We start from the raw sequence: 26,777 nt of genomic DNA, 5'->3' as shown, positions 1-26,777 counted from the left end.
GTTTCTAACTAACAGCCTGGTCTGGGTGTAGCTTGTCCATCATTGCACTCAGTTCCATTCGAAGCTGCGAAGAGTCAAATCATCAACAATCAGTCAGAATGTCACGAGTTAGGCGTGGGGTGGGCGAGGAAAGCAGGTGGACAGGGGCACTATACAAATAGTGTTTCACACAAGTTGGTGCCAATGGGAACACTCGATTTGTGAGAGCCAGCAATCTGAAATCTTCTAAAGGCAAACCATAGGCCGTCAAAAAATCTTTCTATTGGGAAAAATATCAATTAAATCCGAAATGATTTATCTTACGTTAGCATTGTTTGGCACTTGAAACTGCCCTTTTGTTGCAGAGCCTTTCACAGTAGGATGTGCTTGGCTTTTTGGGGTGCTTATCCCAGGGGCATTTCTGTTGAAGAGAGAGAGCGAGAAAGCCTAGCAACGTACTGCTAAATAGTAAACCTGAACACAATTGCAGACCTTGGAGAATTCAAAAATTGCTACTGGTGTGGGTTGCCCCTGTTTTGATGTGGGCATTGTTGGTTAAGCCATCCCAAATTGCCCTTGAGAAGATGGTGGTGAGTTGCCTTCTTGAACCGCTGCAGTCCATGAGGGGTAGGTACACCCACAGTGCTGCTAGGGAGGGAGTTCCAGGATTTTGATCCAATGACAGTGAAGGAACGGCCGATATATTTCCAACTCAGGATGGTGAGTGACTTGGAGGGGAACCTCCAGGTGATGGGGTTCCCAGGTATCTGCTGCCCTGTCCTTCTAGATGGTAGTGGTCTTTGTTTTGAAATGTGCAGCCTAAGGAGCCTCGCTTGTCGACAGCATGTAAGAATAGAATTGGACTTAAAATTCTCAATCATAATGTTCCAGTCCCTCCATAGCCTCGCTCCACCCGATTTCTGTAACCTCTAAGGCTGAAGCCCTGTAACCCTCTGAAAACTCTGCCTTCCTCCAATTCTGGCCTCTAGTCCACCCCTGACTTCCTTCGCTCCCAGGTTGGTGGCCATGCATTCAGCTCCCAAGCTCCGGAATTCCCTGTCTAAACCTCTCTGCCTCACTCTCTTCCTTTAAGACGCTTTTTAAAACCTCCCTCTTTGATCAAGCTTTTGATCACATGTCCTAATATCTCCTCCATTGGCTTGATGTCATTTGTTTTGATAACACTCCCGCAAATCACCTTTTTACTACGCTAAAGGTACTGTATAAATGCAAATCATTGTTGTTGATCTGACTCCATAGTCAACATATAACTGCTTAAGCTCACACGAGATTACGCATTTGACTGAGGCACGAAAGGATGACTGTTACCTACACAGCTAAAGTTAATCCTCTTCTCACTTGATGCCTTCCTAACAGACGCCAGTGATTAGCTGGATTACTGACCATTGGCCCACTCCATTGACCTCATTCGTTACACCTTCAACTTCAGAGCAAAAGGAGGGGAAAACTGTTTTCTTTTAGTAAAGAGTTAGCAGCATCTAGCCTGCTGCAAAATATTCCCCCTTCACCACCCCCAATAGCAGGTCCCTGAGCACAGTATCATGGCACAGTGTAATGTATTAATTGTATTCTTTTCGGATTTAATTCCTACCACCAAATGGCAGGTCTGTGAAGGGGTGAAAGTAGTAATTTTGTTTGAATCTCGAATGTTATTTTCTTGTCAGCTAACAGCAGTGAACGGAAAGTTACTGAAGTGAAGGTTGGAAAGCTAATTACAAAGACGCATTTTATCCTGGTGAAGAGGGAAGTGGCTTTTTATAGGTCTGCTGTGTGGGAACAAAATTTCCCTTAACCCACTGCGTGCAGATGAGACACAGGTCTGTGATTCTCGGAGGGGACAGGATTGTCACAGACTGGGTGGGGGAGGGACAAAGGGACTTGTCTGGACACTGTCAGACTGGGAAGGCATCTATATTAGTCGTTTGGATGTTATCAAGACTGGGAGGTTGGGAGGGGCGATAAGGCGACTGTCGCACTGCAGTCCCGTTGCTGAGTTTAAATGTCTGGGTCCGGTGGGATAATGGCAAGTTTGTCTCGGGTACTGTTAAGTAGAGAGCAGCACGGTGGCGCAGTGGTTAGCACTGCTACCTACGGCACTGAGGATCCAGGTTTGATCCTGGCCCCGGGTCACTCCGTGTGGAGTTTGCACATTCTCCCCGTGTCTGCGTGGGTTTCACCCCTACAACCCAAAGATGTGCAGGGTAGGTGGATTAGCCACGCTAAATTGCCCCTTAATTGGAAAAAAATAATTGGGTACTCTAAATTTATGAAAAAAAAGGTACTGTTAAATCGGGACACTGGCTAAATTAATCATTCTAGCCCTGGTAGGACGATGGAGCTGCTGCTAATTTCGTTAACCCAGGCCACGGATCTACTGATTGGTTAACTGCTCATCGGCATGTAATTCATAGTTTTATTTTGGCTAGAAGTTGCACATCAAAGCACCAAGCCAGCTGTCACCACCCTGACATCTTATTTGTTGCAATATCGGTAGTTAAAACTCCTCCTCAGTTAATATCGCTTCCAACTCCAAATGGATAGTTGAAGGTGGATAGCGGTTGCATTGGAGACGCAGGAGGAGAGAAAACGAGTTAAGCAAAATGCAAAGCATAAACGTGAACATTTTAAATAAAAAATGTATTAGTGAAAAAAAGGGTCAGAAGAATATTAGCTTTTATAAAAGGGAGAGTGAATGAGAAGAGAATGGGAGGTTAGATATGGGGATGAGCTCATTAAAGTATTGGTTTTTACTTGTATAAATATAATTAGTGTTTAGTCATTGAGTTTTGTATTGCAGTCTACTGCCTCTGATTTTGAATAGATTTATTACATGGATAATGTTGGGGGGGGGGAAAGTACAATTTTTTCGAAGCTTTTCGTTTTGCACTCAACAGGACAATCACAGGAATGCCAATGTATGTTTCAGTGGGATAGTTCATGGGTAGAAATTGAAAAAAAAACAGTCAACCCAAAGAGACAGCAATGCCCTGAACCGTGTGTGGGCATATATATGTCAAGAGACTAACTTCTGACCAAATGGCTGAAGTGGACTGTCTGCGGTGGAACAGCAACACACAGGCACAGATCTTTCACAGAGAATAAGGAATGCCGGTCAGAGTTCCCGCTTTGGATTGCTGTTCAGTTGGCCCTTCGTGTAAGGTTGGCCTGGGTGGGCGTCAAGTGGGAGGTGGGGCTCGGCCGCCAGCACCAAAGTTGTTCACGTGACCTAGCGTGACACCAGCCAGCATGATCCGGCCCCACAACCACCCATCCTGGTAGGCATCAGGGTATCGCCCCACCTCCAAGTGAGCATACCTCACTATGGGGTTGCTGAGGGTCCTCTCATCTTTAAGGTTCTCTCTTTCTCCCCCCCCCCCTTTCAAGCCCCTCCACCTTCACCCCCCCCACCCCTTGGCACTGCCACCCTTTCATCCAGGTTGCACTGCCAGGTTGGCATAGCCAGATGCCAGGTTGGCACTGCCCAGGTGCCAGTGGCCTTGCCCTGTCCCCAACCACCCGAGGGCTCCAATGGTCTCTGAGCCAGCCCTGGTGAGGGCCGTCTAGTTTCACAGACCAGAAATAATTCGCGCCAGCGTGAGGCTTGGATAGTGCGGCCAGTGGCTGCTGGGAGAATGCAGCCTCAAAGAGGCTGCGCATATTTCAATGAGTCTTCAATATGATTATCTGAATCATACCCAGCCAGGGCGTGATCCAGATCACACCGGGTGTTGCAGGGCCGGGTGCACCGCGCTCAGCTAGGTGCTCGTTTTGGGCCTCTCCCGTTATTATCTCGTGCCCATAATTTGGCTTTTTCTTAACTGTACATAAACACTTGAGTTAAAAGGAATAATTTCACTCTTTGCCATAGATATCTGAGACTGAAGAAGGCATAGGTCGAAGCACCACTAATAGCCACCTGATTGCTGTACCTCTACATAATGACGGTTAATAATGCACACAATAAACCCGCTTAGGAATTACGATAACTCCTCAACTATGCTCAATGTAATGTTGAGTAACTCCGTTTAGAATCAATGTATGACACCCTAGGTTCATCTTGATGCACACAACAATAATGTCCACCTTAAGAGGTGATTCCACCTTGAGAGATGATTCTTTATGCTTGGCAAAGTTAACACGTTTTTAGTTTGTGTAATGAAGAAGCTGTGGTTTGTGTTCAAAGGCTATGCTTTGGATGGCATAAGTCTTGTGGCAATCTGCAGTCGTCTTCCTTCCAATTTCAGCTAACATGTATTTACAGTTATACTGTGCTTTCACTGAACACAACCACTGGGACACGTCTCTGAATTGTGTTATTAACTCAAGTCAAAACTTTCTGAATTAAAAAAACTTTGAATGACTAAAATCTCAAATCTCTAGAACCTCCTTTGCATCTTGTATAAAGATTAGGAACGTGCCGTTACGTCAGGGAATCTGACCATTTCATTAAAATGTATACATTTTATTTGCCTTTTGTTGGGCACAATGGGGGTGATTCTCCGCGGCACGGATCAAGTGCCCGCGCCATCATGAACGCCGTCGTGTTTCACGACAGCGCAAACAGGGCCCGGGCACGACCTATTCTGGCCCCCACAGGGGGCCAGCACGGTGCTGGAGCGGTTCACACTGCTCCAGCGTCCTTACGCGGCACCAAATGGGCGCCGCGCCAACCAGCACATGCGCAGTTGGGCCACACCATCCTGCGCATGCGCGGGGAACGTCTTACGCACGCCGGCCCCTTACCAACATGGCGCGGTGTTCTGGGGCCGCGCACGCAAGGAGGTAGACCCGGGGGGGTAGAGGCCGGCCCACCGATTGGTGGGCCCCGATCGTGGGCGAGACCTTCCTGGTGAAGGAGCCCCCCCACAGTCCCGTCTCCCCCCAGCGTTCCCGCAGAGTTCCCGCCGGCAGCGACCAGGGGTGGACGGGAACCTGTCGTGTCGTAGCGGTCGCTCAGCCCATCCGGGCCGGAGAATCGCCGCTCGCCGGATCTCCGAGCGGCCCGGTGCGAATCACGCGGCGCTGGTTTCCGTGGGGTGGGAGAATCACATGCAGGGGTCGGGGCGGCGTACGTGATTCACGCGGCGCCCTGGCGATTCATCCCCCCCCCCCCCCCCCCCCCCCCCCCGGCGTGGGGGGGGGAGAATCGGGCCCAATGTTCTTTGGTCAAACCTTGGTTGAGGCCGACGGGAGTTCATCAAGTGTTACGGACAGGAGAGAGAGAAACTGAACTTCTCTATCCTCTCCCCATCTGTCTTTGAGCAGTGGTGGTGTTGAATTATTTTTAAAGTAGACTGTGACGTTTCCCCAATCCCTCAGTTTGTGTAATCCAATTTAATAACTACTCTCAGAAAACTCACATTATGATTAACTCTGACGGTTAGTTTACTCAGATTCAAACCCAGGAGGAATGTGTTCACAATCTCTCTCTCTCTCTCTCTCTCGCACGCACGCACACCCACACACTGAATGGGGGGGTAGAAAAGAGAAAGATTTTAAAACTATGGGCAACAACAACAAAAACCATTAATATTAATTTGCATGATTTCAGAAGTCCGAGATGTCTAAATCCAGAGGGTGTTTCCTTTGTGGGGGAGTTCAATCTAGATGAGTTTCTGCTTAGAGACTGCAACATATAGAGTCCTTAAAATGAATGACAAAGCATCAGAACGGAGTTTCTGTGCTTAGACCGCTTGGCAGGTGATGGTCAGAAACATTTAAACGGAGGGCAGCACGGTAGCACAATGGTTAGCACTGTGGCTTCACAGCGCCAGGGACCCGGTTCGATTCCCGGCTTGGGTCACTGTCTATGCAGAGTCTGCACGTTCCCCCCCCCGTGTCTGCGTGGGTTTACTCCGGGTGCTCCGGTTTCCTCCCACAAACCCCAAAAGACAAGCTGTTAGGTGAATTAGATATTCTGAATTCTCCCTCAATGTACCCGAACAGGCGCCGGAGTGTGGCGACTGGGGCTTTTCACAATAGCTTCATTGCAGTGTTAATGTAAGCCTACTTGTGACAATAAAGATTATTATAAAAAAAGGTTTTGAGGAGTTCTGGGATGGCTGCTGGCTGTTTGCTAAGACGGGAGTTGCGGAGGTTCCAGTTGGTGTCAAAGCAGCACTCTTGAGAGTTTCTTAATTGTCAAAGGAATATAAAGATTTCAAAATGGTCACTTGAGTCATGTGACCTTCCTCCACAATTCTCTCAAATGGGATGTTTATTCTCTGAAACTGGCTTTTGGTTTCGAGAGCGATAATGTTCCACCCATTAGCATCCTACAGTGCAGTTGGATCTCTTCCCCCAGACCCAGACTGGAACAGGCAGTCACCTTCATGTTCGACATGGCAGATGGCAAATTCAAGGAGAAGACCAGGCACAACCAAACCCCAAGTTAACAATCCATCGTCTCCCACAGAAAGTAAAAAGAGAGCACGAATAAAAACGAAGAGTGAAGAATCAAACAACCCCGTTCCCCCCTCCCAGGAGCAAGGACAAAACAAATCATCGAGTCACCAACACCACCCCAACAGGACAAAAGACCACATTGGGGTCAAGACTCAAGAGGAGAATAGCCTGGTCCCAGTCAGAGACACAGAAGGGAAACCCACACTAGGATGGGAGGGTCATCAGAGCGGCCACCCCTGGAACAGCGGGACCCCGCCCCAACCACCGAGACCATCAAACTCGAGACCACCAAACTCGAGACCACCAAACTCGAGACCACCAAACTCGAGACCACCAAACTCGAGACCACCAAACTCGAGACCACCAAACCCGAGACCACCAAACCCGAGACCACCAAACCCGAGACCACCAAACTCGAGACCACCAAACTCGAGACCACCAAACTCGAGACCACCAAACTCGAGACCACCAAACTCGAGACCACCAAACTCGAGACCACCAAACTCAGGAAAGGATTCAGCCACCCAAAAACCAACAAAAAAATCAATCTGTGCTCGTCGGAGCCACCAAGGCCTGCCTTCCAACACTACCACCATTCGCCTGCATCAAAACTAAGAAGGATATAGATATGACTCTTAATACCTCACTCAGTCTGAAGAATAATTAGGAGGGAGAAGATCATGAACAGGATGACACGGGCAGCACAGTGGATAGCACTTCTGCCTCACAGCGCCGGGGATCCGGGTTCAATTCTGAACTCGGGCGACTGCCTGTGTGGAGTTTGTACATTCTTCCATGGGTTTCCTCCGGGTGCTCAGGTTTCCTCCCACAGTCCAAAGATGTGCAGATCAGGTGGATTGGCCATGGTAAATTGCTCCTTAGTGTCCAGCGGTTAGGTGGGGTTACGGGGTTGGGGCAGGGGTTTGGGCCTGGGTTGAGTGCTCTTTTGGAGGCCCGATGGGCCGAATGGCCTTCTGCACTGTAGGGATTCTATGATTCAAAGACCAGAACCAGAGGTTGGAAGGTGATCCCGACCCCAGGATTCAAAGACAGGATTAAATGTGTTCCATCGAATTTGAGCTGCCTGCCCTCCAGATCGAGATTCCCAAAACATGCCAGTCAGTCCTCAAACCCAGGAACGTCTCCACTATCTCACCGGAGGCACCGGGCTCAGCAGGGCTCCTCACTAGTTTCCCCTCGTCCTCATTTGCACCCCTTAGGATGGACAACAGGACCTCAACCATGTGGAGGCGGTTACCCACCAGGGGCAATTCTCCCTTTGCCACAAGAATCTCATCATGCGCCACCACTGTCTTCATAAAGATACCTCAGACCTCCTGAAACTGGGCTTTGACAACCCGCATTGTAATGTCAAGCTATTCAGACATCAACTTCATCGCTGGCAGACATCATCTGCCAATGAACACCGTATCATCAGGCCAGGAATCCTTCTAAAAGTAACTGTGCCACCAAAGACAGGGCCCCACCCCAAGCCCTTCCAGCTACCATGAATCACCGTGGATTAAAGCCTTTCAGCTCTACTCAATAATGCTAAAACACTGACCAACAACTCTTGGTACGTTGCACTAACTATACAAACCAAGAAAAGACAAGAAAAAGATGTGCACACGAATAAAATTAAAGATTGAAAGATGAGCAGAGCCGGTGCTTGCGAAGACACTGCCGCTCCGCGCTCACATCGCATGATCCCTGCTCTGTTCATGTCTTATTGAAATAACACAAGGCTCAGGGTTTTTCAAATTCTCCCTATCAACCCTTGATGTATGTCACTTAATTACTGAACAAATAAACTCTCACTCTATCTTAAAAATTTCAATTAACCCAGCATCCACAGCTTCTGGGGAAGAGACTATCCTTTGTGTGAAGATAGTTCTTCCAGATTTCGGTCCTGCATGATTTGCCTCTATTTTTAACTTTCTCGCCCCATGCTCTATATTTCATTCCCAGAGAAAATAGTTTCTCTATATTTACCCCATCAAATCTTTTTAACGTTTTTTAAAATAAATAATTGTTATTGAAGTTTTCACAAAATATCAACAACAAAATGTAAAAGAAACCCAATAGAATTAAATACAAAACAAAATAGAACAACCCCGTGCCCCCCTCCCCCCCTACATAAATAATAACTTAACACCCCGAATTAACGCATAGCAAACATAGTAAATATGTACACCCCCTCAGATCCCCCAGTGTAAACAAACAAAAATAAAATAGAGCCCCCCCCCCCCCCCGGGTTGCTGGTGCTGCTGACCATTGTCTACCGTTCTGCCAGGAAGTCCAAGAATGGTTGTCACCGCCTGAAAAACTCTTGCACCGATCCCCTTAAGGCAAATTTCACCCTCTCCAATTTAATAAACCCCGCCATATCGTTGATCCAGGATTCCATGCTTGGGGGCCTCGCATCCTTCCACTGAAGAAGAATCCTCCGCCGGGCTACCAGGGACGCAAAGGCCAGAATACCGGCCTCTTTCGCCTCTTGCACTCCCGGCTCCCCTGCAACCCCAAATATTGCGAGCCCCCAGCCCGGTTTGACCCTGGATCCTACCACCCTCGACACCATCCTCGCTACGCCCTTCCAAAACTCCTCCAGCGCTGGGCATGCCCAGAACATATGGGTGTGGTTTGCTGGGCTCCCTGAGCACCTAACACACCTGTCCTCACCTCCAAAAAAAACGGCTCATCCTTGTCCCGGTCATGTGTGCCCTGTGCAGCACCTTAAACTGTATGAGGCTGAACCTCGCGCATGAAGAGGAAGAGTTCACCCTCCCCAGGGCAACCGCCCACGTCCCCTCTTCGATCTCCTCCCCCAACTCCTCCTCCCACTTACCTTTCAGCTCCTCCACCGAGGCCTCCTCCTCCTCCTGCATCACCTGGTATGTTGCCAAGATCTTCCCCTCTCCAACCCACACCCCCGAGAGCACCCTGTCCTGTACCGTGCGTAGCAGCAGCAGCGGGAATTCCACCACTTGCCGCCTGGCAAACGCCCTTACCTGTAGATACCTAAAGGCGTTCCCCAGGGGGAGCCCATACTTCTCCTCCAGCTCACCCAGGCTCGCGAACTTCCCATCCACAAACAGGTGCCCCAACCATCTTATCCCTGCCCTGTGCCACCCCGAAAACCCTCCATCTATTCTCCCTGGGACAAACCGGTGGTTCCCCCGTATCGGGGTCCACACCGAGGCCCCCACTTCCCCCCTGTGCAGCCTCCATTGTCCCCAGATTTTGAGGGTAGCCGCCACCAAGGGCTCGTGGTATACCTCATTGGAGGGAGTGGCAGCGGCGCCGTTGCCAGCGCCTCCAGACTCGTACCCTCACAAGACGCCGTCTCCAGCCTCTTCCATGCCGCCCCCTCCCCCTCCATCACCCACTTGTGCACCATCGCCACATTGGCGGCCCAGTAGTACCCACAGAGGTTGGGCAGCGCCAGTCGACCCCGTCCCCCCCCCCCCCATCCCTACTCCGCTGCAGGAACACCCTTCTCACCCTCGGAGTCCCTCATGCCCACCCCGTTATGCTCCTGTTGACCCGCCTAAAGAAGGCCTTCGGGATAAGAATGGGGAGGCACTGGAACAGGAACAAAAACATTGGGAGCACCGTCATCTTGACTGATTGCACCCTACCCGCCAGGGACAGTGGCAACGCGTCCCACCTCTTAAACTCCTCCTCCATTTGCTTCACTAGCCTCGTGAAATTAAGTCTATGCAGGGCCCCCCAGCTCCTGGCCACCTGGACCTTCAAATACCTGAAGCTCCTCTCCACCCTTTTTAGTGGGAGCTCACCAATCCCCCTCTCCTGGTTCCCTGGGTGAACCACGAACAACTCACTCTTCCCCAAGTTGAGCTTGTACCCTGAGAAATCCCCGAACTCCCTGAGGATCCTCATTACCTCCGGCATTCCCCCCAACGGATCCGCCACATATAGCAGCAAGTTGTCCACATAGAGCGACACCCTATGCTCCTCCCCACCCCGCACCAGCCCCCTCCAGTTCCTCGACTCCCTCAGTGCCATAGCCAGGAGTTCAATCGCCAGTGCGAAGAGCAAGGGGGACAGGGGACACCCCTGCCTCGTCCCTCGATGCAACCGAAAGTACTCAGACCTCCTCTTGTTCGTGGCCACACTCGCCATCGGGACCTCGTACAACAGCCTAACCCACCTGACTAACCCCTCCCCAAACCCGAACCTCTTCACCTCCCACAAGTACCCCCATTCTACCCTATCGAAGGGCTTCTCAGCGTCCATCGCCACCACTATCTCCGCATCATAATAACGTTCAGGAGCCTCCGCACATTCGCGTTCAACTGCCTCCCCTTCATGAACCCCGTCTCATCTTTGTGGATAACCTGCGGCACCCAATCCTCAATTCTCGTGGCTAAGACCTTCGCCAGCACCTTGACATCTACATTTAACAACAAAATCGGCCTGTAAGACCCACACTGCAGGGGATCCTTGTCCCGCTTCAGGATCAAGGAGATCAGTGCCCGGGACATCGTCGGGGGCAAAGCCCCCCCCTCCCTTGCCTCGTTGAAGGTCCTAACCAGCAACGGGCCCAACAGGACCACATATTTTTTGTAGAATTCAACCGGGAAACCGTCCGGCCCCGGTGCCTTCCCCGCCTGCATGCTCCCTATCCCTTTGGCCAGCTCCTCCAGCCCAATCGGGCCCTTAATCCCGCCACCAGTCCCTCCTCCACCTTCGGGAACCTCAATTGATCCAGAAAGCAGCCCATCCCTCCCTCCTCCAGTGGGGGCTCGGACCGATAGTTCCTCATAAATGTCCCTGAAGACCCCATTGATGCCAATCCCACTCTGCACCACACTCCCTCCCCCATCCTTAACTCCCCCGATCTCCCTAGCTGCGTCCCGCTTCTGAAGCTGATGCGCCAGCATCCGGCTTGCCTTTTCCCCATATTCATAAACCACCCCCTGGGCCTTCCTCCACTGCGCCTCCGCCATCCTGGTGGTCACCAGGTCGAATTCGGCCTGGAGGCTACGCCTCTCCCTCAACAGTCCCTTCTCCGGCACCTCCGCGTACCTCCTGTCTACCCTCACCATCTCCCCCACCAGCCTCTCCCTCTGCTCTCTCCTTGCCTTATGGGCCCTAATGGAGATCAGCTCCCCCCTAACCACCGCCTTCAGCGCCTCCCAGACCATCCCCACTCGGACCTCCCCGTTATCGTAGGCCTCCAGGTATCTCTCTATGCTTCCTCGGACCCGCTCGCTCACCTCCTCGTCCGCCAACAGCCCCACCTCCAAGCGCCACAATGGGCGCTGGTCCCTCTCCTCCCCCAGCTCTAGGTCAACCCAATGCGGGCCGTGATCCGAAATGGCTATTGCCGAGTACTCGGTATCCTCTACTCTCGCTATCAGCGCCCTGCTCATAATAAAAAAGTCGATCCGGGAATAAGCCTTATGAACGTGCGAGAAGAATGAAAATTCCCCAGCCCCCGGCCTTGCAACTCTCCAAGGATCCACCCCTCCCATCTGGTCCATAAACTCCCTCAGCACTTTAGCCGCCGCCAGCTTCCTACCCGTCCTGGAGCGATCCAGTGCCGGATCCAACACCGTGTTAAAGTCCCCCCCCCATTATCAGGCCCCCCACTTCCAAGTCCGGGATCCGACCCAACATGCGCCGCATAAAACCCGCATCGTCCCAGTTCGGGGCGGACACGTTGACCAGCACCACCCTCTCCCCTTGCAGCTCACCACTTACCGTTATGTACCTGCCACCATTGTCTGTCACAATGCTCGACGCCTCGAACGACACCCTCTTTTCCACCAAAATCGCCTCCCCCCCCCCCCCCCCCCCGATTTTTGGCATCCGGCCCCGAATGAAACACCTGACCTACCCACCCCTTCCTTAATCTTACCTGGTCTGCCACTTTCAGGTGTGTCTCCTGGAGCATGACCACATCCGCCTTCAGCCCCTTCAGGTGCGCGAACACCCGGGCACGTTTAACCGGCCCGTTCAGTCCCCTTACGTTCCAGGTTATCAGCCGGATCAGGGGGCTACCCGCCCCCCTCCCCCGCCGAGTAGCCATAACCCGTCCTCGGCCAGCCACGCACCCGCACCCCACTCCCGGCCCGCTCCCCACGGCGGCAGACCCCCCGTCCCAACCCCCTCTACTCGCTCCAGCTCCCCCTTGACCATAGCAGCAGCAACCCTGTTACACCACCCCACCCCACCCCCAGCTAGGACCCCTCCTAGCTGCTTTGCTCCCCCCATTACACTCAGTCAGCTGACCCCGGCCACTCCCGCCTCTCCTTCGACTCCCATTGTGGGACTGCTCCCCCCCCCTCCATTACCCATCAGCAGGCTCACCGCCTCCCCCTTCCATCCCAAGCACGGGACACAACCTGCGCTTCCCTGCCCCGGCCCCGCCCCCTCCAACCTCCAGCGCGGGAAAAAGCCCGCACTTTCCACCTGCCCGGCCCCGCCTCCTCTGACGCAGCTCCTTTTACAGGTCCAGTCCCCTCACCCCCGACTCGGGCCTCACCCTCCCCCGCGGGGCCCCATCCCCCCTACCGGCCATCCACTCCTTCTCCGTTTACTTGCCCCCCCCTCCAAGAGCCCACCCAACAGACCCAACCAAAACAGTGCCCAACCCACCCTAACCACCCACACCGAATCAAAAAGAAACAAGAACAAAGAACCCCACCTCAAAATGTAACACAATAACAACAATCCCCGACCATCCCCACGCCCGACCACCCATCCCGACCCTCAGTCTGTGCCCAGCTTCCCGGCCTGAACAAAGGCCCACGCCTCCTCCGGGGACTCAAAATAATGGTGCCGGTCCTTGTAGGTAACCCACAGTCGCGCCGGCTGCAGCATGCCAAACTTCACCCCCTTCCTGTGCTGCAACGCCTTCGCTCGATTGTACCCAGCCCTCTTCTTCGCCACCTCCGCGCTCCAGTCCTGATATATTCGAACCTCCGCGTTCTCCCACCTGCTGCTCCTCTCTTTCTTGGCCCACCTGAGTACGCACTCCCGATCAGCGAACCAATGAAACCGCACCAGCACCGCCCGCGGCAGCTCGTTAGCCTTGGGCCTCCTCGCCAGCACTCTATGGGCCCCTTCCAGCTCCAGAGGCCCCTGGGAGGACCCCGCTCCCATCAGCGAGTTTAACATGGTGACCACATAGGCCCCCACGTCCGACCCCTCCAGCTCCTCCGGGAGGCCCAGGATCCGCAGATTCTTCCACCTCAACCGATTCTCCATCTCCTCGAAAAGTGTGAGGTGATTAATTTTGGAAGGAATAACAGGAAGACAGAGTATTGGGCTAATGGTAAGATTCTTGGTAGTGTGGATGAGCAGAGAGATCTTGGTGTCCATGTACATAGATCCCTGAAAGTTGCCACCCAGGGTGAGAGGGTTGTTAAGAAGGCGTACGGTGTGTTAGCTTTTATTGGTAGAGGATTGAGTTTCGGAGCCATGTGGTCATGTTACAGCTGTACAAAACTCTGGTGCGGCCGCATTTGGAGTATTGCGTGCAGTTCTGGTCGCCGCATTATAGGAAGGATGTGGAAGCATTGGAAAGGGTGCAGAGGAGATTTACCAGAATGTTGCCTGGTCTGGAGGGAAGATCTTATGAGGAAAGGCTGAGAGACTTGAGGCTATTTTCGTTAGAGAGAAGAAGGTTAAGAGGTGACTTAATTGAAGCATACAAGATGATCAGAGGACTAGATAGGGTGGACAGTGAGGGCCTTTTTCCTCGGATGGTGATGTCTAGCACGAGGGGACATAACTTTAAATTGAGGGGAAATAGATATAGAACAGATGTCAGAGGTAGGTTCTTTACTCAGAGAGTAGTAAGGTTGCGGAATGCCCTGCCTGCAACAGTAGTGGACTCGCCAACACTAAGGACATTCAAATGGTCATTGGATAGACATATGGACGATAAGGGAATAGTGTAGATTGGTGTTAGAGTGGTTTCACAGGTCGGCGCAACATCGAGGGCCGAATGGCCTGTACTGCGCTGTAATGTTCTATGTTCCTGACATTTCTTGTGGAGCGCCTCGTGCGCCTCCACCTTTACCGCTCGGCCCAAGATCTCGTCCTCGTTATCTGAGATCTTTTATCGAACCTCGCAGATCGCCACCCCCTGGGCCGTCTGGGTCTCCAGCAGCTTTTCAATAGAAGCTTCATCGGCTCCAGCAGGTCCACTTTCAGCTCCCTGAAGCAGCGCTGGATAACCTCCTGCTGCTCCTGCGCCCACTGCATCCACGCTGCCTGGTCCCCGTCCGCCGCATCTTGCACTTCTTCCCTCGCACTTTCTTTCGGTTCACCACCACTTTTTTAGTCGCCCCGCTGCTGGTCCAAGCCATACACTGTCGGGGGAATGTTGCAGTCTTTTTCCCACACCGGGAAATGTCGAAAAAATGCCGTTGGGGGCCCTGAAAAGAGCCCAAAAGTCCGTTCCAAGCGGGAGCTGCCGAACGTGCGACTTAGCTCTGCATAGCCGCAACCGGAAGTCTCTTTTTAACATTTTAAACACCTCAATCAGATCACCCCCTCAGTCCCAATATTCAACATAGAAACACAGAAAAATAGAAGCAAGAGGAGGCCCTTCGAGCCTGCTCCGCCATTCATTATGATCTTGGTTGATTATCAAGTTCAATACCCTGATCCCGCCTTCCCCCCATATCCCTTGATCCCTTTAACCCCAAGAGCTATATCTAATTCCTCCTTGAAATTACACTTTTTGCCTCAACTACTTTCTGGTAGCAAATTCAACAGATTCACCACTCTGGGTGAAAAAATTTCTCTTCATCTCAGTCCTAAAAGGTTTACCCCTTATCCTCAAACTATGACCCCTAGTCTAGACTCCCCTACCATCGAGAGGGAACATTCTTTCTGAATCTACCCTGTATAATCCTGGTAGAATTTTGTACGTTTCTATGAGATCCCCTCGCACTCTTCTAAACTCCAATGAATATAATCCTAACCATCCCGGGAATCAGTCTTCGCTGCACTCCCTCCATAGCAAGAACATCCTTCCTCAGATAAGGACACCAAAACTGCGCACAATACTCTAGGTGTAGCCTCATTGATGCCCTATACAATTGTAGTAAACCATCTCTCTTCCTATACTCAAATCCTCTTGCTATGAAGGCCAAAATACCATTTATCTTCTTGACTGCCTGTTGTACCTGAGCGCTTAGTTTCAACAACTGATGCACCAGGACACCAAGGTCTAGCTGAGTATCCACCTCTCTCAATGTACACCCATTCAAATCATAATCTGCCTTCCTATTTTTTTACTACTGAAGCGGATTACCTCACATGTATCCACAATATACTGTATATACCATGCATGTGCCCACTCACTCAGCCTGTCCGATCCCGCTGAAGCATCTCTGCATCCTCCTCACAACTCACCGTCCCACCCAACTTTGTATCATCTGCAAATTTGGAGATAAATACAAGAAAGCACAACCCAAGTTGTTGCAACATTTAAGTGTTAGTCTGATGATTGTGTACATGTGCCCACTGCAAGACCAAAATATCCTTCCTGAGGTTCGGTGCTTAAAACTGAACACAGTGCTCCAGATGGGGTCTGGCCAAGGTTTTGTATAACTGAAGCATCACTTCCTCCCCTTTGTAATCAAGCTCCCTTGAGGTAAAGGCCAACATTCCATCAGCACAGCGAGTGCAGTTTAATTGCACATTTTTGCATCACCTCACTTTCCAGGTAGTCTTTTTACATGAAACAAAAACCTCTCTCTCAAGATAAGTCATGCTGCCTGTGTGGCTCCCATGGCGTTTAGATAGGACTAAACGTTCTTTGAACTGCTCCCTCCTCTTCCACACCTTACTTGTATGTTATAATCTCACATTGCGTTAACGAGGTGTCCCGTGCTGTATTTGTTACCGAGGAGGATAGAAAGTTCTGACGGAGTAGACAGTTTCTTAATTTAAAGCATTTTCCCCTGTTCAGTAAAATCGTTGGGAGGATTGAAGAGACCTAAAGTGGTGGGTATTTGGAAATAAAAAAAGCAAAGCAATTTTTTTTTAAACCCACTGACCTGGAAGTCACTGATGCCAAAATTAATGGACCCATTTGACGTTTCCCTTAGTCCAACTGTTTTCATGCAAGACCATGTTTACAGGACAGAAGGAAGCGTTCGCCCCGTTGTGTTAACATGGTCACTCTCTGCTACAACACCAAACAAAGGACAAGCACAATAGCACAGTGTGTAGCACAGTTGCTTCACAGCTCCAGGGTCCCAGGTTCGATTCCCGGCTTGGGTTGCTGTCTGTGCGGAGTCTGCACGTTCTCCCTGTGGCTGGGTGAGTTTCCTCCGGGTGCTCCGGTTTCCTCCCACAAGTGCCGACAGACGTGCTGTTAGGTGAGTTGGACATTCTGAATTCTCCCTCTGTGTACCCGAACAGACGCCAGAGTGTGGCGACTAGGAGATTGTCACAGTAACTTCATTGCAGTGTTAATGTAAGCCTACTTGTGACAGTAAAGATTATTATTATTAAGACAGCACCTTTCATGACTTCGGGCCGTCCCAAAGCACTTTACAGCCAATGAAGTACTTTTGAAGTGTAGTCACATGTTTCTAATATAGGAAATGACAGTTTACACAAATTGCAATGAGATAAAGACTACATAATCACTTTTTAATGATGTTGGTTGTGGGATAATGCAATACTTATTCCTACTGCCTTGTCTTTTCCCATAACCCTGCTCAGCACCAAATATTTATCAAATTTTATCTTACTTTTGCATAAACACTTTCCACTTTACTTTTCTCTGCACATTTTAAAATTGACCTCCATGTTTCTGACCCCCCCAACCAAAGGCAACATTAACTATTTACAATAAATAATAGAACAATGGGCTGGTGTTCTGCTTCCCTCTCCACAGATGCGGTGTATTTTCTGCGTTTAGGACAGGAATGTGCGTCGAGTGTTCCATTGCTAATGCCTCGGGAGAGGCTACAGAAGAGAGTTACCTGAGATGAGGGACTTCCTATAGCTGGAGAGACGAGAGACGCCATGATTGTTCTTTTTAGAGCAGAGATAATTAAGGGGGAATTTAATGGAGCTGAATGAGGAGAAACTGTTTCCTCTTGCAGAAGAGTCGGTAACCAGAGGACGCAGACTTAAGTTGACATCTTTTTAAAGAAATCCTTCCTACCCTCCAACCTTTCCCTGACCTTCAGTTTTGCTCCCCACCCTCCCCATTCTCAGCAGCATAAAGCCCATCACATTTCTACCTCTTCCGAAGAAGATTTGTATTTGGCTGTCTATCCCCTATAGCCTTGCACTCCCTTGTGAGAATCTACCTCGGCTGTTTTAAATAGATATTGGAGGAGAGGAAACATTTTTCAATAAGTGCTCCTTAAGAATTCTCCTCCATTTTAGTCTATAGAAGATGGATATGGAATGGGCTCCAATTATGGTTGAGAACACTTCAGGAATGGCCTGGAATCTCCAAGGATTGAAAATGTAATCTCCAAAACACTGGTGTGTGAAATGGAGCAGTAAAAATAATGGGCTGGATTCTCCGTCCCGCCGCGCCAGATTTCTCCTTCAGCACGTCAGCGGGATGCTCCGTTTCGCCGGCTGGTCAATGGGGTTCCCATTGTGGGGCAGCCCCACACCGTCGGGAAACCCCCAGGCTGCCGGCAAAAAGGAGTGTTCGGCTGGCAGAGAATTCAACCCAATGTTTCTGTTTAATCACTTCTGTTCCATATATAACAATATTGGAGATGGTGCCAAAGGCTATTTGACCTGAGTGTCAAGATGTATCTCGTCAGCCAGCGAGGGATCAGTTTTCTTCAAGATTTACCACAGGAATGCAGGACGCTGTGACGATGGGGCATGTTGTGCTACTAGCAGATACAGGGGCGGACACGCTGTGGCGCTATGGTTAGCACTGCTGCCTCACGACGCCGAGGACCTGGCTTTGATCCTGGCCCCGGGTCACTGTCCGTGTGGAGTTTGCACATTCTCCCCATGTTTGCTTGGGTCTCACCCCCACAACCCAAAAAGATGTGCAGGGTTGGTGGATTGGCCACGCTAAATTGCCCCTGAATTGGAAAAGAAAATTGGGTACTCTTATTTTAAAAAAATGTTTTTAATTTAAACTAATGGATACAGAACTACTCGATCATAGAAAACCAAGGGTAGCGGTGGAAGGGTGCTTTTCTGAATGGAAGGCTGTGATTAGTGGTGTTCTGCAGGGATCAGTGCTGGGACTCTGTTGTTCATCGTATATATAAATGATTTGGAATAAAATGTAACTGGTCTGATTAGTAAGTTTGCGGATGACACAAAGGTTGGCGTAATTGCGGATAGCGATGAGGACTATCAGAGGATACAGCAGGATATAGATCAGTTGGAGACTTGGGAGGAGAATTGTGATGAGGTTTGATCCAGATAAATGTGAGGTCATGCATTTTGGAAGGTCTAAGTTAGGTGGGAATTATACAGTAAATGGCAAAACCCTTCGTAGTATTGACAGGCAGAGAGGTCTGGGCATACAGGTCCTCAGATCACTGAAAGTGGCAATGCAGGTGGAGAAGGTAGTCAAGAAGGCATACGGCATGCCTGCCTTCAGTCGGGGCATTGAGTATAAAAATTGGCAAGTCATGTTGCAGCTGTATAGAACCTTAGTTAGGCCACACTTGGAGTATAGTGTTCAATTCTGGGTGTCACGCTACCAGAAGGGTGTGGATGGGCTTTGGAAAGGGTACAAAAGAGGTTTACCCGGATGTTGCCTGGTGTGGAGGGTATGAGCTATGAGGAAATGATGGATAAACTCGGTTTGTTCTCACTGGAACGACAGAGGTTATGGGGCGACCTGATAGTCTACAAAATTGAGTGGCAGGGACAGAGTGAATAGTCAGAAGCTTTTCCCCAGGGTGGAGAAGCCAATTAGTAGGGGACGTAGGTTTAAGGTGCGAGGGGGAAAGTTTAAAGGAGATGTGCAAGGCAAGTGAGGGTGGTGACTGCCTTGAACGCACTGCTGGGGGGGGGTGGGGGGGGATGCAGATACGATAGTGACGTTTAAGAGGCATCTTGATGATTATGCATGAAGAGGGTGGGAATAGAAACCCCGGAAGTGCAGAAGGTTTTAGCTTAGACCGGCATTATGATCAGTGCAGGCTTGAAGGGCCAAAGTTCCTGTGCTGGATTGTTCTTTGATGGTGGGAGCAGGGCTGTGGGAGACAGGAATCTCATGCAATGAGACCTCCAGGAATATATTCAACCAGAATTGGCAACCATAGCAACAAACCCCACCCCCCACTAACTGGCAGCCAAATCCACAGGAATACATTTTCCGTACTGTTGGAGGGTTGAAGCTGAAATGTGGTTGGTTAGAGTCCCCCCCCCTATAATCACTTTCCCACTGGCCCAGGTCTGAATCGTTCCCACTTTGTACTGATGACGCCCCATCGCAATTGGAACCAACCCTTTAAACTGACACGATTGAATGGTGATTTAAACAATTGGATGGTGATTTAAGACGTTGCCACGCAACGGATTGCATCCTAACAACCACTCTGCAAATCTCTCTGCAATGGTTCGGGAGAGATGTTTATTTGGCGTGGGTGGGTTATAAAAGATCTTCACTCGGCAGCTCACCACATAACTCTTTGTGTGCAGTCTGTCTGTCAGAAGTAAAACGAGGAGCGAGTGAAAGGTGGAATTGTCAATAAATGTTGACATTGGGAGAGAGATAAATTAAAACATGTTAGACTCCCAATGCATTGTGTACACAAGGCATTGCAACTTGTGTTAATATCTGCTGGATAGCATTCAGTTAAGGTTTAGTGTTTGGATTAAATGATGTATTTTTTTGGTTAATTAAACTGTCATCATTAAGTTTAACCATTCTTTGCAGGCTTAAAATCTTTGTATTTTGTATGTTTGTGTGTTGGTTTTGGTCCCTCGATCCGAATTTTAAATTCTCATCCTCGCCTTCATGACCTATGCTTCCCCCTGAACTCCCTATTCCTCTGAGTCCAGTCTCCTGTGCATTCCTTTTCCCATTGTTTGGTACTGGTAGCCATGCCATCTCCCACCGAGCCACTGCCATCTGACCTTTCCCTCCCATCTCTCCCTCTTTAACTCTTTAAAACCCACCACTTCAACTAAGTTCTCAATTAACTCCCCTTCTCCACAACCCCCACCCACCACACCTCACCTCGACACTCTTTTATCAATGCCTTTGCCTCACAATGCCCTACAGCATGTTGGGATATTTTCTCGCCCATTAAAAACGCTATATAAATGTGAGTTGCTGTTAATTTGAGTTTTGTATCCCATGTGTGTCCTACCTTCCCCAACGGGCGACACCTACTCTGATCAGACTTGCCGTTCCAAAGGCATCTTGTTGCCCCCTCCTCTCCTCCCACCGCCACTCCCAGCGCCACTCATGGTCATTCTTTACTTTTAAAATGGGCGAAAAGTTTCAGCGGCCAATTTGACTTTGAACAGCATCATGACATAATCCTGGCCCAACTTGTTTCCCCCCCCCCCAATGGGCACTCTGCATCAGGGCTTACTGAGTATCGATTGGCGCCATGAACCACGGGCGCGAGTCTCCCAAAAAATGTCGAAGTTAATTTGTGGCGGATTTCTCAGGAGTTTCCTGCCGGCTCTGCTGGCAAGTTCCCCACCGTTCATCAATGACCCTTAGCCACTTTTCTGGGCCCTGGGGCGTTTCTCACTGGTTTAGCTCACATTTAAAGAATTTTGTTTAGCATTGGGGAGCTGAACTCAAGAGATCGGGTCGCCATTTTGAAAGGCGGCCCAGATCTCTCAGTGAGCTTGTGGGTCCCCCACACGTCCCAATCATGGGCAGTGTCATCTCCCATACACATGGACACTACCCCACACCCCCCAAGTGAGGACACCCCACTATGGGGAGTCCCCCTCTTCAGATTCCTCCAAGCCCCATTACAGGACCCCCTCCCTTCCAGGACCCCCAACCATCACCCCTCCAACCTCCTAAAGGCCCCTACTTACCTGCCCTGCACTCTCCCACACTTCAAACCCCCCCCTGCCCCACCCTCATTTCATGGGCATGGACCACTTTGCCCCCTGGCAGTGCCACCCTGGCACTTGGGCACCTTTGCACTGCCATCCAGGCAGTGCTCCTGCTGGTTTGGCAGTGCCAAGGCGCTCGCATTCCAGAGGGAGGGCCATGGAGCCACTCTGCACTTACCCTGACCAACCAGGGGTCTCCGATGGACTGGGAGACCCCCCTGGGTGTCATTCTGCCTAGTCCACGTTTGTGTGGACCACCACTGATGAGTGCCTGGCTGCAGCCTTCCTGGGGAGGCCGAAGAATCGAGGAAGGCCGGTGGATCCCACGTGAGTAGGCCGTAAGTAGGTTTACGACCTCCTCCCGGGAGCACCGTTTGGTCACGCACATTTGGGGCAGGGTCCCAACTGTGATGTCTCACGGGACTTTGGAGATTCCCGCGAGGCGTGGAGGCTCGCTGGAAACCTCGCCAGTCGTTCAGCAGAGCGCAACGCAGCCGGAAAATCGGGCCCATATCCGCCTTCTTCCCTTTTTCTTAATGATGGCAATGGGGGGGGTGTATTACCTTGGGAGTAAAATTAATTCATTTGCATTGTATAGTCTACATTTACTGTGCTATTTCTCTTCTGCCCACAATCCCACCAATGTAAAGGTAATACGTGAAAATGTATACAAACCTGTACGGCCACTTGGCCCATCCAACTACATCTTATCGTTTAACAGCTTTTCTGGTCTCATTCCTTACCTAGAAGCTCATTCCAAGTACTGATTATTCTCTATGAACAAAAGCTTCCCAATATAAATCCTAATAATTTCCTAAAATTTGTACCTATTGAGAAAGAGCATTCCTTAACAATCGGTGGTATAATACGAGGCTGATTTCCCATTTTGGGATCAATTGAACCCGGATCCCTGGAGCTGTGAAGCAGCAGTGCTAATCACTGTGCCACCTCCCCTTTGCAGTCCAGTGACCAGTCCAGTGATATGACCACCGGGCCATATCTCCTCATTCTAATAATCTTGAAGTGGTCTCACCAAAACCCCGTAAGACTGTAGTAAGACTTCAGTATTCTTTTACTCCAATCCTCTTGGTGCTATTTGTTTTCCTGATTGCTTGCTGTATCTGTGTTCTTGTACAGACACACCCGAATCTCTCTGATCTTCACCAAATGTTTCAGGTCTTATAAAAATTATTCTGCTTTTCAATTGTTACAACCAAAGTGAATAACCTCTAATTTCCTCCCCAAAATACTGCCATCTGTCACCTCGTCCGTCCCTTAACCAATCTATACCTCCTCTTCGCAGCCATTTGGTGTGCTCCTCGCAGCTTACACTCGCACCTAGCTATGTATTGTCAGCAAACAGCAATACATTATTCAAGTATCTTCATCTAAGTCATTAACATAGATTGTAACTAGCTGAAGCTCCAACGCTGATCCTTGTGACACTCCACTATTCACCGCCTACCAATTTGGAAATGCCCAATTTATCCCTAATCTCTGCTTCCTGTTGTTAACTAATCCTCTATCCATGATAGTACATCACCCCCAACTCCATGAGCCCTCATCTTGTGTCCAAATGTACTACATCTACTGGTTCTCTTTGATCTACCTTACATCCTCAAAAAAACGTCAAACAGGATTTCTCTTTCATAACGCCATGCTGACTTTGTCTGATCCAACTATGCTTTTCCTAATCAATTGTTGCAGCTTCCTTAATAGATTCTGGCACCTTCCCAATGACTGATGTTAGGCCAACTGATCTCTATTTTTTAAAAAATAAATTTAGAGTACCCAATTATTTTTTTACAATTAAGAAGCAATTTAGCGTGGCCAATCCATCTACCCTGCACATCTTTGGGTTGTGGGGGTGAGACCTGTGCAGACACTAGGAGAATGTGCAAACTCCACACAGACAGTGACCCGGGGCCGGGATCGAACCTGGGTCCTCGGGGCCGGGATCGAACCTGGGTCCTCAGCGCCGTGAGGCAGCAGTGTGAACCACTGTGCCTCCCCAACTGACCTATGATAACCTGTTTTTTGTCTCCCTCCTTTCTTGAATAGCGGTGTAACATTTGCAAACTTCCAATCTGCTGGGACCAGACCCCCACTGTCTATGCAGTTATCAATATTAGAAGCCTACGGTGCAGGCCATCAGGCCCTGGGATTTGTAGTCCCTTGTGTTTCTCCAATACATTTTCTCTACTGATATTAATTACCTTAATTTCTTCACTCTTATTAGCTCCTAGGTTACACTCTATTTCTGGTATGTAACTTGTGCCTTCTACTGTGAAGACAGACACAACATATTTGTTCAATGCCTGCCATTTCATCATTTCCCCATGATAATTTCTCCTGCTTCTGCTTCTAAGAGACAGATGTTTACTTTACTCTTCCTTTTTGTATACTTGTTAAGGCTCTTTCAATCTGTTCTATATTACTGAAATTTTCACTCATATTCTATTATTTTGCTTTTTTAAAAACTTTTTGGTATGAGAACGCAGGAGTGTGGATTAATTGGATAGTTCTTTCTAAGAGCTGGCTCAAGCTCGATGGGCTTCAATGGTGTCAACTGCAACTCAGTGGTAACATTCTCCCTTCAGAGTTAGAAGATGCCCCAAACATTCAGTCTGGCACTCCAGTGCAATACTGAGGGAGTGCTGCACTGTCAAGAGATTCCACATTTCTGACGGGACATTAAATCAAGGCCCATCTGCCCTCTTGGTTGGATGTAAAAGAAGAACTGGAGTTTTCTCCCATACCCTGGCCACTATTTATCCCTCAACATCACAAAAGCTAGTTGTCCAATTCCTGTTTGTGAGAGCTTATTGTGCACAAATTGACTGCGGCATTTCGCTATGGTACTAGCTTTCAAAGAAGTGTGTCATGATTGTGGTACGCACTGAGGCATCCTGAGGTTGTTAAAGGTGCTATAGAAATTCAAGTCTCTCTGAGCTGTTTGATTCTATTTTTTTCTGATATTCTCAGTAAACACGTTGCTCCATGTTAAAAATAGTCTTAGTTATGTTTTCCACTTTACAAAGGAGCTTAGCAGTTAAACTTCTCCCCCTTCTCTTCCTGTTGCAGGGGCTGGTCCTTCAGCAACTGGGCCGGTACAATCTGGCTGAGAAGATCCTCCGCGATGCTGTGCAGGTCAACTCCACTGCCCACGAAGTATGGAACAACCTGGGGGAGGTGCTGCAGGCCCAGGGTGATGACAACGCTGCCACTGAATGTTTCCTCACTGCTTTGGAGCTGGAAGCCAGCAGCCCCATTGTCCCATTCACCATCATCCCCAGGATACTCTAAATTGAAGAGTTTGCTTCCGGTGGTATATCTATCGCTATCTGGGAAAGGTCATGAAGCTTGCCAACTGGGAAGGAAAAGCCATGCACAATCCATTCCCAGTCTCCTTAGCTTTGTTCCATTATTTAATGGTGTGTTTGACTGTGGATTAAAGCATTCTATGGATGAACGTATTTGATTTTTACCCCCTCAGCACCCACCAACCCTTGCCCGTTTTATTTCTTCAAGATTTCACCCATTGCCCTCGTACATCGTTTACAGTTCTGCAGACACCCCCTGGGATCTCGCCTGTTCTTCGCACAGGCTGCTAGAAGGCTGTTTAGTTGTGAAAGAGGCAGGGGGAATGATGGCACCCACGTCTGTTGCTCAATGCTTGTCCCTGCTCACCAGCATTGAGTCACTGCCTCATTTTTCATCTCCCCGAATCCAGGAGAGCGCAGGCCAGTCTGAGACTTTGCCCAGTTTCTGCCTCAGTACCATCCAGCTCATGTACTAACTGAGCTTCATCTCATAATCTGTCTCTCCCTTTTTCCAATCTCCCAACCCAGCTCTGTTGACATGATGACCTCCACCTATCTCTTTCTTTCTCTTTGTGCCCACTAAATCTGGCACCGTATCTAACCAGAGGATATCTGAGGTAAGAAAAAAAACCTGGTGGTGCGATAGGGTTTCTCTATTGAGAATAGGCTATGTAATCAGGTGAGAGATGTTTGGAAACGGAACATAGTTGAGGCAAGACAGAGGAAGTTTTACGCTGCATCTAATTCGGAAGTGTCCAGGCTGTGAGCTGCACTGTTGTGTACCTTGGAGCCTGAAGTGACCTCATCTGAAGTTTAGATCCCTGTTCCTGCTCATTTCTGTACACCCCTCAATTCTAACAATTCTCGTTGTTCTGACTTGGGATCCATCCACAACTGAGGCATTAGTGCCATGAGCAACCCTTTCCAAATCTCCAGGACACAAAATTCAAATGGACAAATCAGCGAGTTAAAAACTATAATGGCAAATAGAATTGAAGAGCTGGCTTCAAACAGCGTCCACCGACCCGTGCTGTGTCCAAGCTGGGATGGCAGGATATTTAGGCTGGATTTGGGGAGAAGAAAGCATCAATTTCCTCGCATCTACCTCCCATGGCCAATCAGTGAGAAAATGCGATGTAAAATAATAGCTGTTCCACTTCGATAATCTTGTTGTCGTCCCCCTCCTGATGCCATTTTTCTCAAAGTTTTCTCTGTGCTGTAAAATTCACCCTGGTTCATGCCTTTTTCCCCAGTTGTTACAGATTTTCAGCTTCTCTTTAAGATTTGTGACTCATGCTGCAAGCCAAAATGAATTTCAGAAAGTTGTTGAACTCAAATGGACCATATATATTTATGTAAGGCAGTGTAAGTATGTTATTTATATATTGGGACTTTATTCAGTAAGCGATGACTGTTAATTGTTGTAATACTAAATCACTGAGTTTAAACGTAGGGCTGTGCGCCCGATATTGGACGAGACTTCTGGCCGGTGTATCTGAATACTGTCTTTTTCACCTTTGATTTCTACCTGCATTTAACGTATGGGACCATATAGTGAAAAGGATCAACTAATGATTGATGGAAATCTAGAATAGTGATCTTTAAAGGAAAAGAATCCTACACAAGTTACTTGTCCAGTTATTTCCAGTACTAAGTAACTGGCCTGTTAAATAGATAAATCCTTATTTATATTGGTCTAAAGAAGTTGAAAGCTCTTCTTTGGTTGACAAAGAAAGTGCCCCGAAGGTTGTCAGTGGGCAGCATGTTGCGACTGAGATACTCACTAGTCCTGTGCACAAAGCACTGTTTGGTCTGTCATTGACAGTAATCACACTGCAAACTCTCTTTACCTGGGTGGTTCTGTTGAATAGGGCCATGTAGTGGGAGAGTGCACATTTGAAACCCATTCCCAGCTCAGCCAAAGTTGGAAGCAGTTTTCCTGAGCAAGTCATGCAGAATTGCTGGAGGTCGTCACCCAGGAATCAGGGGACTTCCCCTGAGCTCACTAAAGGCAGTTGGCCA

General features: G+C 49.3%; 1 protein-coding gene across 2 annotated transcripts in view; it reads left to right on the top strand.

Annotated features, from left to right (window-relative positions):
* The window catches only part of ttc7b (tetratricopeptide repeat domain 7B), a 378,370-nt gene extending 352,136 nt beyond the window's left edge, over positions 1 to 26,234 (top strand). For both annotated transcript variants that reach the window (XM_072494039.1, XM_072494049.1), the window contains one exon: positions 24,517 to 26,234. In XM_072494039.1, coding sequence (XP_072350140.1) covers positions 24,517 to 24,738 — 222 coding nt within the window. In that variant the 3' untranslated portion in view covers positions 24,739 to 26,234. The remainder of the gene's footprint in view (positions 1 to 24,516) is intronic.
* The last annotated feature ends 543 nt before the right edge of the window (positions 26,235 to 26,777 follow it).

Source organism: Scyliorhinus torazame, chromosome 2 (genome assembly GCF_047496885.1).
Source record: "Scyliorhinus torazame isolate Kashiwa2021f chromosome 2, sScyTor2.1, whole genome shotgun sequence".
NCBI lineage: Eukaryota > Metazoa > Chordata > Chondrichthyes > Carcharhiniformes > Scyliorhinidae > Scyliorhinus > Scyliorhinus torazame.
Note: the sequence above shows the minus strand (reverse complement) of the source record. Positions and strands in the feature narration are given on the sequence as shown.